At 32.4% G+C, this 17,033-nt stretch overlaps 1 protein-coding gene across 1 annotated transcript; it reads right to left on the reverse strand.

The window, feature by feature from the left end:
* Positions 1–654: 654 nt before the first annotated feature.
* On the reverse strand, positions 655–16,769 carry LOC139492619 (multiple epidermal growth factor-like domains protein 11). The gene is made up of 6 exons (XM_071280769.1): positions 16,315–16,769; positions 14,835–14,960; positions 5,562–5,687; positions 3,831–3,956; positions 3,242–3,367; positions 655–692 (listed from the first exon to the last, which is right to left on the reverse strand). The coding sequence occupies exons 1-6, from the start codon at positions 16,580–16,582 to the stop codon at positions 655–657; spliced, it is 810 nt and encodes a 269-aa protein (XP_071136870.1). The 5' UTR covers positions 16,583–16,769.
* Between the last annotated feature and the right edge of the window lie 264 nt (positions 16,770–17,033).

Raw genomic sequence — 17,033 nt, forward strand, 5'->3', positions numbered from 1 at the left:
TTTAGATATAATTTCAAATAGGAGGCAAAGTTTTAAAGGTATTGAAAACTGATAATATTTATAATAGATCAAAACAGATCATGGTCGTACGGGGAATCTTACATGACAATTTCACTTTAAAAAAATAATTCTGTTGGTAAAATTTAGAAATATAAATATTATTTGTTAACATATTTGTTTCTATTCAAAACCAAAAAAAACAACAAAAAAAACATACAAACTTTCAATGAAATGATTAATTGAAAACAAATATATTTGTATACAATTAGGGATATTGAAATAATTATTGTTTTCATGGTCAATATACTCTGGTGCGACATTATCAATGTTTTGGTTACTCCGGAAACAAAAATCACTGCAAGAACATCTATTATCTATTCTTAAATAGTCTAAATAAAAATATGTTACTTTCATCACAAGTTAAACCGTTCCATCCTTCTTCACACGTACAGTTTCCACTTTCATTATCACAATATCCGTTTTGACACGTGCATTTTTCTAGGCATCCAAATCCAAAATATCCATTCTTGCAAGCTGGTTTCAGTAAAATGATAAAAAAAAAAACCATTTAAAATTAAATTACTGCTAATTATATTGACATGCCATATTATATGTCCCGAGTAGGATGTTTCGAGTTTTAATTTCATTGACTACTCATAGTATATTATAAGCATTAGGACGTTCTCCCTTATCTAGAAATAGAAGGTTTGCTGGATTATAGTACATTTCTTGTTAAATTCGAAATACACCTTGTTTTTAGCACTGATTTGATCATACATCTGTCTTTACACCTCATAAAATCCAAAGCAAACAGTTTTTTTTAAATAAACACCAATTGACAGTTCAATGCACATTGAAATCAAGGACACCCTTTCACATATGACTTTTTTTCGGTACGAAAAACTTGAACTCTAGATGCTTTAGTATCCTTAATTCACTATTAGCTGTTTTATACGAAATAAACAATACTAATATAAGAAAACTTATTATACTATTTTTTTACCTTTGATTAATTACTGTATCTAAATGTTTATTTTATGACCAAAGACATATGATAATGTATTATAGGAAACATGCATGGGTGTATCATTATACTCATGCTATTAAGTCAGCACATGCTACTCCGTCAACATTGAATTCAAGTGAATATTCCCTTAACTTTTCGATAAGTTATATTATTCCTGCGGACAAAATTATACCTGTAGTATACATATCTCTCTATACTAGGTACAATGCAAGCACACATGCACGCGCACATATGCGCACTAACACAAGTACATATACAGAAATGAAAAACAAAGGAAAGGATATGGTGTTTTTTTATTTTAAATGAAGGCAACAGTAGTATACCGCTGTTCAAAAATCGTAAATCTATGGACAAAAAACTAAATTGGGAAAAACAAACTAAAACTAAGGGAAACGCATTAAATATAAGAGGAGAACAATTGGTATTGCTACCTATTGGTATTCTAGTCATGAAATCTCTTGTCCTGAAATCAATACAACAGACCAACCAAACTAAGCTTATTCTCCAATATAATATGATAACAAATTTAAAATATGTTGGGTTAAAACATTAAACAAGAAAATAAAAACATTATTAGTTAAGTAGTTACAGTATTGGTTTTAAGGAAGGAAAAACCCGTCTTACTGTTAATAAAAGCATACACCTCAGCAAAAGGGAACCTGTATACGAGCTATAAACCTATACGCACTAGGGAAAACTTTTTATCAATGATAAGAAAATCGAGACTTACTATCATTACAAGTACTTCCAGTCCATCCAGGCTGACATGTACAGTTTCAGGTCACGTGATTGCAAATACCATTTTCACATCCACATTTCTCATTGCAGTTAACACCAAAATATTGATATTTACATGCTGAAAAAAAGATTTCTTGTGCAGTTCATTTTTAAACCTACCGTCTACGTTTTAATACCGTCTTGCACCTATGATTAAAACCGTTACTAAAATTGTCTGTAAAAGCAATGTATAAGAACCTGCTGTCTTTAAACCTGTATTTTGTTAATTAAGCATTGCATGTTTCAAAGGACTATACATATTACAATGTGTTATTTATATATCTATGAATTAAAAAAAAACATCTTCCTCTAATACTATTAATAGATGCGTAGAAAGTTGAATTTAAGTTTGTTCGGTTATTTCTTTAAGCTACTTCATGGTGATTTTGTTAAGACCCCGAGGGGGGTAACACCAGCCCAATTATATGGTAATTTTTTATATTAACTGTTTACAAAAGTATGCATTATTTGAAATACTAAGGGTTGTTTTTTTTTTTTATCCCAGGCATATATTACCATCTTAGCCAGTGCAATGAGAGCCGTGGTGTAGTGGTAAGTGCATCGGACTACTACGGAAGGGGACGATAAATGGCTGACCCGTGTTAAGAGAGAGCCATATCTCTTGCACGTTAAAAACACCCTTGTAGATTTTGAAAAGAGTAGGCTAATGCCGTTACAAAGCAGAACTCGCACCCGAAAAGTGGAAAGGGATTAAAATTTGTTGCAAAACTTGTTACCCAATTCACTATAAATAAATATGTTTAAACTATTACCTTAGCCGTATTTAGCACATATTTTTGGAATTTTGGGTCCTCAATGCTCTTCAACTTAGTACTTGTTTGGCTTAAAAACTATTTTGATTTGAGCGTCATTGATGAGTCTTATGTAGACGAAACGCGCGCCTCACGTATCATTTTATAAACCTTTTACCTTTGATAATTATAAGCTCCTTGCGGTTGTCATATATTTATGCATCACTGGCTTCCCTAATATTGTGAAAGAGTGTTCCTGATGAATGCCATTCCGAAAATAAGTCTTCAGTCGCAACTTAAAAGAGTGTTATTTTGACAAAATAAAGCGAATTCACCAGGCGGACAATTGATGTATGCAGAGTAACATTGTAATATCAGGACATTGTAAAGTGGATACATCATTACGTTGGCTTCCGGCTTCCGTTGATAGAGGTGAAGCACGAGTTAAAATGTTTTTTTAAGACTTGTATGTAGACTTTTTTAAAACCAAGATATCAAATATCCGCGAAAAGATAACTTCTCCTCAATCCTGAAAATTAGTACCATAAAAAATAAATGATTTCACAGTAATAAATGTACTAGTTCTGTAAGGAAAACGTGAAATGAAAAATGAGTGACACAACCAAAATTGACAGATATATTGAGGTTTTTGTTTTATTTGAATAAATAACACAGACATCCATACGTTTCTTGCAATCTCGTCCAGTCCAACCAGTATAACATGCACAGATACCAGTAATGTGATCACAATAACCATTCTCACAACTACACTCTTGTTGACATTTGTTACCAAAATATCCATTTGCGCAGGCTGAAATTATAAAGTAAAGGTCTTCATGTATTCAAGTATAAATAAATCATTGGCCTTTATAATTTTCAATATATAAAGGCATGTTTAGAAAAGCATTGCACACCAAAGGAACTATTTAAGGTTTGTTCAGCATATAAATGATACCCTTTGCAGAAAATCATATATATAATATCACGGTACATTATATATTTGGTAAGAACAGGTATTTGGTCAATCGAAGGAGTGACACCGATATAATGGAGTATTAAACACATACTTTTGCTAGATATACTCATCAAAGATACAAGGATAAATATTATGTACACTTGACGCGCGTTTGGTCTAAAAAAGGCAAATAAGTGGCGCTCAAAACAAAGAAGTTTAAACGGCCCAAATAAAGTATGAAGTTGAAGAGTTTTGAGGACCAAAAGGTCCGAAATGTTAACAATAATCTAACATTGAATAAAAGTCATAGATATTTTACGTTTTCTGCAGTTTCTTCCAGTCCAACCAGTATAGCATGCACATTTGCCAGTTATAACATCACAGTTGCCATTTTCACAGCTACATACTTGTAGGCAATTGTTTCCAAAAAATCCGTTTGTGCAGGCTGAAAATATAAGATATTTATGATTATAATACGTAAAATACGTGCATAGAATACAAATATATACGAAAATAGTAAAAAAATCGTACTTTTTCTTTTTTATAAACGTACACAATTCTGTCATACACGAACATATCTATATAGATCTGTAGCATTACTAAGATATGAAGAAAATATGACAGCATGTACATCAAACACATTCAGTTATTGCCAAAATATGGGTACATACATGCTGCAAATTAATAAAACTGAGAAAAGAAATGGGGAACGTGTCAAAGAAACAACATCCCGACAAAAGAGCAGAAAATAGCCTAAGGCCACCAATGGGTCTTTAATACAGCGAGAAATCCCACACCAGCAGGCCAATAAGTCTTTTTGTGCAACAAAGTTTTGTTACGAACCAGTTACTAATTCAGCATTTGATATAGATATTATTTATAATGTCATAAACATGCATATGCATATTTACGAAGACTTTTTTATGTGTTTGGTTATACCATTTAAAAGTAAAATTACAAAAATATTGAAATCCGTGGAAAATTCAATCGGAAAGTCCCTAATCACATGGCAAAATCAAATGACAAAACACATCAAACGAATGGACAACAACGGTCATATTCCTTACTTGGTACAGGCATTTTCAAATGTAGAAAATGGTGGATTGTGAAACTGGTTTTATGGCGCTAATTAAACCTCTCACTTTTACAAGAGTCTCATTATTTTTTTCAATCTTTAATGATATCAAATGACACGACAAACTACAATTTTATTTTTGTCTCATTGCAACATTTTAGAAATGAAACAAACATATTTTTTTATAGTTAAATGCATGTATTTAATATGAATCATTTGTCTTAAGATTTACATTTCTTAGCCAAAATAAATTATGAGTTGTTATGTATAAAATCATTAATCAAAAGTTATTTACGGAATTAAAAAACAAAAATGAATACAAATATTACATAAAACGTTAGATCAAAATATTATTGAAAACAGATCAGCAGTAAATCAGTTTGTGTTGTTCATAACCTTGATTAATAATAGGTCAGCAATACAATTTAGAAAGAGATGGGTCAAGTTCTTTACGTGTATGACATATGATTGATTCAAAATTAACTGTTTAGAAATCATCCACTTAAAACTTGAAACTTGAAGGGGTTTCAATTAGATTGTATTGAGAAAAAAAAACCAAATGCATTGTTCCTCACTATTAAACTTAATCCTAATGAAAAAGGACAGCTGCATAGGGTAAGCCATACTTTGTCAGTTATATTGTTTTATTTATGTCCTGTAACACAAATCAAATATGTGGTATTTAGCATCAACGGCAAAAACACATAAACCTATTTCCGTTGAATTGTTTCTTCTATAGCCTGAGTTGTTGGTCTTATTGACCTAAATGATCAGTTTATCCGATACAAAGCAACGGACTATACACATATAAGTCCAACAGACATTTGAAACGTGTAGATTTCATTGTCAAACGATTAATTAATTTTCAATCAAGAAAGATATTTAAAAGCAGGCAATAGGATGTGTCAAACAAAGAATAAACATATTGACTAAAGCTGTTTCTTAAATCTAGACGAATATTATAAAAAATCATACGTGTACTGCAATTGGTTCCAGTCCAACCAGGAAAACATGTACAATTTCCAGAAACGTGATGGCAATCACCATTCTCACAACTACATATCTGTTGACAATCGTTACCAAAATAACCATTGGCACACGCTGAAATCCAGACCTCATATGATAATACATCCCCGATGGTGATATAATTTAATAATTTTACTATTTAATTTTGCTATAGGGAAATGTCAATCTTGTCAATATAAAAATATAAAAATAGAATAATCGAAATGTAAAAAAAAGTTGCTACATAGCAAAACAAGATTGAAATTAATTTTTTTTAACCAATTATTCAATTACCAACTTTGACGTAAACTTAAAGAATGTAATTAATTAGTATTTACCATGATTGCATTTTGTTCCATTCCATCCAACTAAACAGTCGCATTTGCCTGTCCCAGGATCACACACACCATGCTCACATTCACACAGTTGCAAACAGTTTTCTCCAAAATATGGAAATTTGCATGCTGAAAATGAAATGTCTAAAACAATGATTAAAATCATTTCGGGGCCCTTTATACTTTGCTGTTCGGTGTGTGCCAATGCGCCGTGTTGAAAGCCGTTCTTTGACCTATAATGGTTTACTTTTACCAATTGTGACTTGAATGGAGAGTTGTCTCATTAGCACTCATATCACATCTTCTTATATCTTTATATGATTAACAGTTTTGTACTTCAAATAAAAATCAACCAGATTTCATAACACAGTTAAGTGTAATAGTTATAATCTAGTGTGTCATTAGAAATGATCTTCGCGTTTTGAAGTTATGTTTCCATAAGGAGAAAAGTATTAACTAGTATTCCTTAAATTTGCTTGCCACTTCAATTATATACCGAATATCACTAATATACCGTTAGTGGATCACCCTCATGGCGACATTGTCACAAACAATAACAAATTGTTGACATAGTAACTCTTCTGAAATTGTAATATGATTTTTTTCAAACTCAGTAAAGTAAAGGTAAACATTGTAGTACCGAAAAAATAATAAGAAAAAATTACCTGCGTTGCAGCAGTCACCTTTCCACCCAAGTGAACATTTACAATTGCTACCGTCAAGTATACCGCCATTATAGCAGTACTCATTACAAGATGAAGATTGCCACAAGTCCGTATGCGCTATACGACACCTTGTGTGTATGCAATGAGCATAGCTTTCTTTATTTGAGCAACACACAACCCTTTGTCTTTCCCTGATGCCTCCTCCGCAGGATTGCGAACAACTGCCCCACTGCATCCATGAGCCAAAGCTACAAATACTACATGTCTGCCCGTTCTGTATCATAAACAGGGATATTAATGAAGAACAATAAAGATACAACACACAAGAAATTAAATCGTGCATCTGTTATGACTACATAAGTAGAGTACCAGCCAGTCTGACTGAAGCTTATTGAAAGCCCTCCTTTATATGGACACATGTTTGTTTTTTTCATTTCCCTTTTTTAATTTAGGTTACTATGTACAGCATTGACCCAATATTAACAAACAGCGTTATTTATAATTTCAAATAAAAAAAAAAGGAAACAAAAAACGGTCACGGGTCATTATTTTGCAATATCGACCATTGTTTTAGAGCTAACAATCATTTTCATTGATTGTATCGTTATTGGTATTGTAGTATAGATTACATTGTTTGACTTGTGCTGTTTCCTCTTTGGAAAACTATTTAAAACCGAAGGTACTGAATTATGTGATATGTGAAATTAATAACATATTTTCCAAATACATCTCAATAATATTTGAAATTGCTTTTTTTACATGAGTCAAAACGATTTACCAAGAATCGCGTTCAAAACATGTGTGGTACCCGAATTTTATTCGACCTAGATAAATATTTATCAGATATACCTCAGATTAAAAAAACGAGTTTCCAAAATTATCACGCATCATACTAGAAATGGCCAAATAGTACAGCGAAGATGATATTATATCAACTCTGTCATTGATAGTACATAGGTTAAGTACAATGATTTGCATTTTTCTTTGAACATTATATGAAAAAGGTCAGTTTCAATGCTTTATGACGAGCTTCAAATTGATGACGTATATGGTAGTAATTAAATCATTTATAAATTCCCTAAAAATAGTTTGATTCATCATGATTCAAAATGTTCGTTTCATATCGCAATGAAATTAATGAGGTATTTTAAGCTTATTAAATAAATCAGTATACATATTCCATTCAAAATTTTGATTCATCAAAATATGTCACTTACTTTAAAAATAGTTGTTTCATAGTGTAATTTACGACAAGTGCACGCTCTAACATGTAGCTATTTTGTCAGTAAAAGAGGGTCAAAAGATACCAGAGGGACAGTCAAACTCATAAATCGAAAATAAACTGACAACGCCATTGCTTAAAATGAAAAGAATAAACAGACAAACAATAGTACACATGACACAACACATAAAACTAAAGAATAAACAACACGAACCCCTCCAAAAACTAGGGGTGATCTAATGTGCTCCGAAAGGGTAAGCAGATCTTGCCCTACATAGGGCACCCGTCTTGTTGCTTATGAGATAACAATCCGGTAAATAGTCTAATTCGGTAGGTCACATTTATGATAGGGAAGGGGGTTGTAGCTACAACGTAAGGAACATATCCAATATCATTTGTGAAACAGTTATTCCATAACGGTCAACCAACTCGTGATGGCGTCCGTAAAATTTACGATTAGATTATTTCAACTTCACCATTTGGATCTCAAGATTTAATAGCTTCCTTGTGAGCAACAACCCTCTATCAAGAAAATCATGATAGAAATGCACGCACGAGAATATCGTATCAATTGGGAGATATATTAACCATATGCAGGTGCTGCTGGAATGTTGCTACTTAGAAATGGAAAGTTCAAAATTGGAAAGCTGAAATCATCTCTTTAGTCGTAAAGTTATGTTTTTTCAATCGACCCTCATTGTCAATTTCTAGATGTATGTCAAGATATGAGGCCGACTTAACTGTAACTGTTGTATCCTTTATCTCTAGTTCAATTGGATAGATGCGTTCGACATAGTCATCAAATTTAGAATTGTTTAGTGAAAGAACCTCATCTATACAGCGGAAAGTAGAGTTAAAGGATATTGCTAACTTCTTATCTTTCTTCCTAAGAAGTTCCTTTTATGAAGTCAACCTCATAATAATAAAGAAACAAGTAGGCAAGAAGAGGGGCACAATTCGTTCCCATTGGAATGCCGATAGTCTGCTGAAAAAACACGTTCTCTGAACGTAAAAGATATGTTGTCAATCAAGAAAGAAGAATTTATCCCTTCCTAAAACAAGATACTTCTTTTTTATGAAACAAACCAATACGAACTCTTTCAATTTGTCTTTTAGTTTGGAATATGAAATACTTGTATAAAGTGTAGAAAAGTCAAATGTTTCAATACTATGAAAAAATGTTTTAATACTGTTACACGATGAAAGAGAGTTAGATTGTATGTACTCTAAAAGATCTTTGGAATTTTTAAGTATCCACATCTGATTCACGCCCCCTCTAGAATAGGCAGTTTCACAATAACTTTGAAGCATTTCTTTGATTGCTGATAAAATAGATTTTAATAATTAAGAAAGCGGTTTCCAAAGGAACATAGAACAGACTTATAAATATCCAGGATTTCATACATCATAATGCTATTCTATACAATGATGAACGATTAATAAATTAAACCTGATACAGTATTAGAATTATTATAATATATTGCGTCCTTAACACAATGAAAATGAGGAGATAGGGTATGATTGTCAAGGAAAAAAATATCAACCAGAACTCAATTAAGTGAATTTTAGCAATTATAACCATCCGTACGGCCTGCAACAATGCGACAAAACCATACCGTATAGTCGGCTATAAAAGGCCCGACATGAAAACTACAGACTTTTGACGTAAGGCAGTCACATACAGAATAAGGAGGGGTTAAACATGTTAAAGAGCGGTCAACCTCTCTTATTTGAAACAGTATTGTAGTAATACAACATTAGAAAAAAAACCTGCCACTTGTCAATAGCTAATAAGACTTAATTACATAACATTTATAACGAGTATGATAAAATATATCGTTGTTGTATTGTTATGACTTTTTGTCACCTTAATCTGTTCCTTAAATTGCTAACCTGAAGATTCTTAAAAAAAGTTTCTAAAAAAAAAAAAAAACAAGAATAGATGAATTTATTTTATTATCATATGTAACAAATATGTGATCACTATCATCAGGAGGTGAGGAGATCTGATTATTTGCAGTGAATGAAGGTCTTTAAAAATACTGTAAGTTTGTCCCTCGAAAAGTGGTATTAGTCATGTGTACATTAAAAAAAAACATTCTAAAGAACATCTGGATACTGTTTATCTTGAACTTTCTCTTAAATTAATTAATCAAAACAAAATTTTCCAGCCCTTTATAAACCAATTCCTTGGAAAATTTAAAAAAAAAAGTCTAAAAACAATAGACCACAATGCTTTTCAATAAAAATTGGTAGCAAACGCTATGAATTTATTACTTTGGGATACCATACAGCATATTTTGTTATTAGTGAACAAAAAGATAAATTATGCTACACAGAGGAACACGTTATCAGTATGCTGAAATTTCTTATTGATAGCATATTTGTTGCATTCAGAGGAAAATTATTTCAACAAATTGACGGCATTTCGGTTGGGACGAACTGTGCGCCTCCCTTGCCTCTTTGTTCCTTATTTACATATGAGTCGGAGTTTCTTCAGACACTGGTCTAACACCAGAAGATCAAAAAGCATTTGATTTCATCTTCATATCGATATATTAACGATGTTCTTTTCAATAGCCATCCAAAATTTTCTGATTGGATTCCATGAGTTAATCTCCGAGAAAAAGACAGTAAAGAAACAGCAGACACATCTTCCTCTGCATCATTTTTAGACGTATTCCTCGAATTGACAGGTCCGCTCATCTCAATAACAGACTCAATTACATACGAAATAGTTTAATTTTTGAAATTATTAATTTTCTCCACATAAGTAGAAATCCCCCAACTCATTCGACATTTAAGAACGTGCAGCTGCTACTCATACTTTATAATAAATCCTCAGTGTCTGAGTAAACAATTAATGAACTAGAGGTATTTCAGAAAACGTCTCTTCTTTTCACAAAAAAATAGTCGGAAGGTACCAAGACCTTGTTGATGAATATTCCTTATCTACTTCACAAAAAATACACGATGGTCTTAAGTATAAATTCGGGGTACTGACGTTGCTTATAATCATAGTAACGTGTTAGAGTATTCTTTTATTTTATTATAGGAAGATGTGGTGTGAGTGCCAATGAGACAACTCTCCATCCAAATGAAAAGTAATAAAAGTAAACCATTATAGGTCAATGTTCGGCCTTCAACACGGAGCCTTGACTCACACCGAACAATAAGCTATAAAGGGCCCAAAATAACTAGTGTAAAACCATTCCAACAGGAAAACCAACGATCTAATTCATATAAAAAACGAGAAACGAGAAACACGTATAAATTACATAAACAAACGACAAATGCCGAATGTTCTAAGTACTTTACAAATGTTCTACCATCGACTTCAATCTTAATTGACTAGGATTGTCAGTTTTCCTATCGAAAGTCGGTGGTTCTCCCTGGGCACTCCGGATTCCTCAATCAATAAAGAGTGGCCGCTACGAAATAGCCCGAAAGCGTTGCTGAAAAGTGGCGTTAAAACATCAAAATCAATGTTGACTAATGTACCCTTATATTTGACATTTTGTCTGTTTGTTTTGTTCACATATCGTACTCAAAATAATTGCATTTTATATTCATCATTTTCCACATTAGAAAATGCCTGTACAAATTCAGGAATATGACAGTTGATATCCATTCATTCGTTCGATGTCTTTGAGCTTTTGATTTTGCCATTTGATTATGGACTTTCCGTCTTGAAATCTTCCTCGGAGTTCAGTACTTTTGTGATTTAACTGTTTATCATACAATAAAGAGGTTTAAGTAGATGTAAAATCATTTCCTACATAATAAAATGCCTGTACCATGTTCGCAATATGACATTTGCTATCCATTCGTTTGAGTTTTTATTTTGTCATTTAATTACGAAATTTCTGTTTAAATTTTCCTCAAAGTTTAGTAATTTTGTGATTTTCCTTTTTATCTTGAAAATAAACGATCAAATAAGTATCATCAATACAGTATACAAGATTGTGTATAAAAGAACAAAAAGAATATTAAGCCTTTTCAATACATAGAATACAAACAACAAATAATGTAATTACTGAAACACAAACTTTCTTCTATTTCAAAATACTATTAAGTTTAATACTGATATATAAAAATGTGTTATATGTGATCACATTAGAAGTAAAAAAAACCCAGTTAAAACTGTCTGCAATTTTCAAAACATCTGATGAAATTTTATGGATTAACGATTATCCATAAATCTCTGTATATACTGAATCATCATAAGTCGGATTGTCAGAATAGATATGAATATGTGAGATTTCATTCGCACCCCGAAGAGGCTCATACTGATTCAAAAGTTTGTCCATTGTGTTTCCGCATCCAAAATTTGGTTTTAAAATAATATCGTAGTTTGAAACGTCTTCGTAGCTTCCAGACGTCCGAATACTTTCGTATTTGTTCAAAGTATGTTCATTATCACTGTTGAAATTGTCTATACCTATATACTCGTGACATAGAGATGAATTATCCCCATTTGCAATAATGGTCTGTGTGTTGCTGGTTGTAGTTTGGGATTCTTGTTTATTTCGACGACAAATCTTCATAAAAATCATTGACACACATATGATTGTCAGAATTAAACCAGCAGCGCTTCCAGACGCTGTCGATATAACCAAGGTTCCAAAAGAAGAATTGTCTACCCCTTTAAATGGACAAAAAGTATATATTTACTTTAATGATGACAACAAGAACAAATAATTCATTTAAAGACATAAAAAAAATATTTTAAAATCAGCAATTTTAAAACCGAATTCATGGCAACAATCTTGTATAATTTCACAAAAATGTTCATTACTTTTCTAGTATATATTGTTTATATGCATTTTACACTTGGGTCGGGTTGTTGTCTCTGTGACACAAAGTCGATTCCTCGTTTCCATTCTCTATTTTATTTCTGGTCGATAGTTTTTTCCTAGGCAATCGTAAAAAAGGGACGAAAGATACCAGAGGGACAGTCAAATTCATAGATCGAAAAATGGACGTAATACTTAACTCCAAAACATAAAACATGATCTAAAATTGAAAAATCTTACAAGACTAACAAAGGCCAGAAGAAAGGCGCAAAAATACAGCGGGGGTTAAACATGTTTTATGAGATCGCAACCCTTCCCCTATACCTTTTACCAATGTAGAAAAACAAACACACAACAATAAGAAAAGTAAAACTCAGTTTAAATGAAGTCCGAGTCCGATAATAGAATAGGTAACAAAAAAAAAAATAATAAAATTAAAAACCAATTGTACAGAGAACAATTGAAGGTCTTTCCACCAGTTAATATATATTTTGATATTAAAATATTAAAAATCAGTCTAAAATGTCAGTTCATATGGCTTTATGATGTATAGATATGAATTTAAAGCAAAGGTCAAAGTCTAGAACGTAAAATTAATTTATGACCTTGACCTCAATTTCAAGGTCACAAACAGATGATCTCAAATCAAAAGACCCTAGGTCTCTAATATGTATAGTTAATAAGTTATATCACTTTACACATAATTTTAGATATGATAGGGGCAAAAACTCACATTCTTGTCTACGCACCCTTTCAACTTAAATTATTAAGTAACGACATGTCGCAACTAACAATTTAGTCAAAATAATTTGTCGATATCTTATACGATATCTTATACGGTTTCCTGAAATGAGTGGAAATTACCCTAATTCAAAAATTAGAATATGACCTTGACCTTTGACCTTGACCTTTGACCTTGACCTAATTTTCATTTTTTTGGACCAAGGACCTCAGATCAAAAGATCCTAGGTCTCTATCACTTATGGTGTTCCAGTTTAAAATACATTTCAAAATTTCAAATACAAAAGGGGAAATAACTCTCATATGGAGCGTTGATATTGCTTCGGTTGAAATTGAACAAATCATGCGAAGGATATAACGAGCAATTTTATAAAATAAATTTGTCGTAATCTTTTACGGTTGCGAAGGAGTCTTGGACACAAGGAAATCAGTGTTTGGGAAGATAACTCCTACAAAGAAAAGTATTTGGTTACGCAGGGTAAATTTCAAAAGCGCATAAACTGTTCGATATCATATACCAAATATATAAGCCACATATTGCAAAACCAATAGTTATCACAAGAACAAAATTAGGCGGAAGAAGAAAAAAAAATAATCAGAAGAAAAACAATAGGTCTTTCCACAGAAAAGTTGAAAGACCTAATAACAATGATACATGAATTAACAAAGGACTACTAGCAGTTACTGACATGCCAGCTCCAAAACTCAATTAAACTGATTGGAAGAGCATGTTCATTTTTGTGCCTTGTCATATCACAGTTAAAGAGTAAATGTGAAATACCTGAAGGTATAAAAAGTTTACATGTTGATTTAGATTTACGAATGATGTCCTTGTACCAATAGTAAATGTTTCAACTATTTTGTTATATCGAAAACCCGGCGTAATAAATTTTTAGTAATACATAGATTTCTTTCGCTAAAACTCTAATACATTGTCACATACATGAGCGAATCATACACGTTGATATATATAAAGATGATGACAAGGGAACTACACCACCTAAAAATGGATAGTTAACAGTATGTAAGCTTTCCGTTAATGAAATAGATATCAAGATCCAGGAAAGGGCAGTGTTCTTTGTTAGTATTAACTTTATTTAAAGTTAGTCCAGCAGGATTAATATCTTTAGTGTATATACTGATGTTATCATTATTTAAGGCCAATATATCATCCAAATATCTAAAAGTTTTATTATATTGTTTTGGTTTCAGATGTTGTTTCCATAGGTATTGGCTAATTGTTGTAAAAAAAATGCAACTCATAACAGAAACAGGTCCGCAATAAGTCCGTAATAAGTGGTGCACAGTTCGTCCCCATTGTCAATATAAAAATATGATAATCGAAATGTAAATTACAATTGCTACAATTACTATTTGACACATCATAAGGATAAATCAGTTTGCAATTAAACAATGTCAATGATGAGATAACAATGCCAGTTTGAGGTTAACATATACAAATTTACTAAAAAAAAAATACTAACACTGGTTGCATTTTGTCCCTGTCCATCCAATCAAACAGTCACATTTTCCAGTCACATGGTCACACACACCATGGTCACAGACACATTGTTGTAGACAGTTATCACCAAAAGATGGATACGCACATGCTGTGTAATAAATCGTTTTGAAAAGTAAAATACCATTTGATAAATATTTTAACCTAATTTACGGAAAGAATAACTAGTTCACTGTCCCGACATTTTAAATTGCATTACACACTAAAAGAAGGGAATCGGTAGCCAAGTGGTCTAAGCATTCGAAATACCGTATTACTAGCCAGTCAACACTACGCTTGTGAGTTCGAATCCAGCACGGAACAGGTGCCGTCGACTCCAATCTTAATCAGCAACGACTTTCAGTTTTCCTACCGAAGGTCGGTGGTTCACTTCGGACGCTCTGGCTTCCTCTACTGACCGCCACGAAATAGGGGGTCTTATTGGGGGTTCCGATCCCGGATCCCGCTTACTGTTTTGTCAGATTCCCGTATCCCGCTTACACTATGTACGTAAGCAATTCTCATTTTTTTGTCATTTCCCTGGTCCCGCTAGACCTCATTTCCCGTTTTCACGACACGATAGTTTGGTAAACTCGCGTAACAGTTTTTGACTTTGCGTCGTTCCTTTTGTTTTCCATTGCATCTGACTTTCACGTGTCACACTTACAAAGAAATCGGTAATCCCGCGGCACGCTTAGACCCCAATGAGACCGACGAAATAGCACAATAGTGTTGAATATCAATCAATCAATTACATGGCGTTGTGTCTTGAAGTTAATATAAATCTATAAAACTGACAGACACAACTGTGGATTTTGGATTTGTTTAAAGAGTAAAGAATAGTTTATCAAAGAAAATAATAATTCTCATATTATTTGCCTTAATAGACTTTCATTTCATTAAAGTAAACATTCTGGACGTTTTCATCAAAATATGTTAAACAGTTTGAAAATGGTAACTTAACACGTATGCAAATAATGCATGGATTTTTTTTTTACATATTTTGTTTTAGTAGTCATACGTATATTTCCATCGTCTTCTTTTAAACAGGATTATAATTTAGTACGTATATTTCATAACAGTCAACAACAATCCCGTCCTCTTTTCCTTGAATATGACAGTATGTGCTTACCCTTGATCCTTGCATCTGGGTTAACCCCTGTTTCGGTTGTGTTTGTGTTGCACAGTCTTTTGTTTTCTGTATGTATTTGGTAAACTCGCGTAACAGTTTTTGACTTTGCGTCGTTCCTTTTGTTTTCCATTGCATCTGACATAAAAGGCATCAAAAAGCATTTACAAAAAAATCATTTTGGTAATTGTTTTTCAGTTCATGGCATATAAATGTGGGCACGTGATAAAAAAATATGGACTCGTTTATTCAAGAATAATTAACACAAGAAATTCATTTTAGTAAGGAAAAATCTATACAAAAGTCCACTCAGAACTCATAAAATTTTTGGAATTACCTTCGTTGCAGCAGTCTCCTTTCCATCCGGGTGAACATTTACACCTAGTCCTTTCAAATACTCCACCATTGTAGCAGTTCTGGTTACAAGGAGAAGATTGCCATATTTCACTCTGGGCTATACGGCAACGTATGTTAATGCAATGTGCATAGCTTTGTCTTTTGGGACAACACACAATCCGTTGTCTACTTGTTGTTCCTGCACCGCATGTTTGTGAACAACCATCCCACTGCATCCAAGGTCCAAAGCTACAAACATGGTTGTCCATATGGTATACAGAACAGTGCTATTAATGAAGACCAGTTAAGGCATAACATACAAGAACCTAATTCATGCATATTATTCTACAATATTGATAGGGTAACACGAGTCAATCTTACTTGCAATAATTTGAAGTTTTTTCTTTATATATGTGTTATAGTATCAATTTTCAAAAATCCTAATTTGGTTCACAAATTGAGTTATTTTCCCAAGGACATAATTGGAAATAAATCATCGAACAATCTTATTATAATTATTGAACTACATCATCGGAAATCATAATATGGTCAAGTGTCTTAAATCTTACAACGCTAGTAATTTAATTTTCCAAATGTTCAAAACTAAACAATCATTATGTTGAAAGTGTAGCCATTGTTTTATAAGTATTATTAAGTTGTTCACAAGTGATGTTTCGTATTGACAAATTGAAGGGAATTGATGTTTATTTTATATTATTA

This window comes from Mytilus edulis, chromosome 10 (genome assembly GCF_963676685.1).
Source record: "Mytilus edulis chromosome 10, xbMytEdul2.2, whole genome shotgun sequence".
NCBI classification, from domain to species: domain Eukaryota; kingdom Metazoa; phylum Mollusca; class Bivalvia; order Mytilida; family Mytilidae; genus Mytilus; species Mytilus edulis.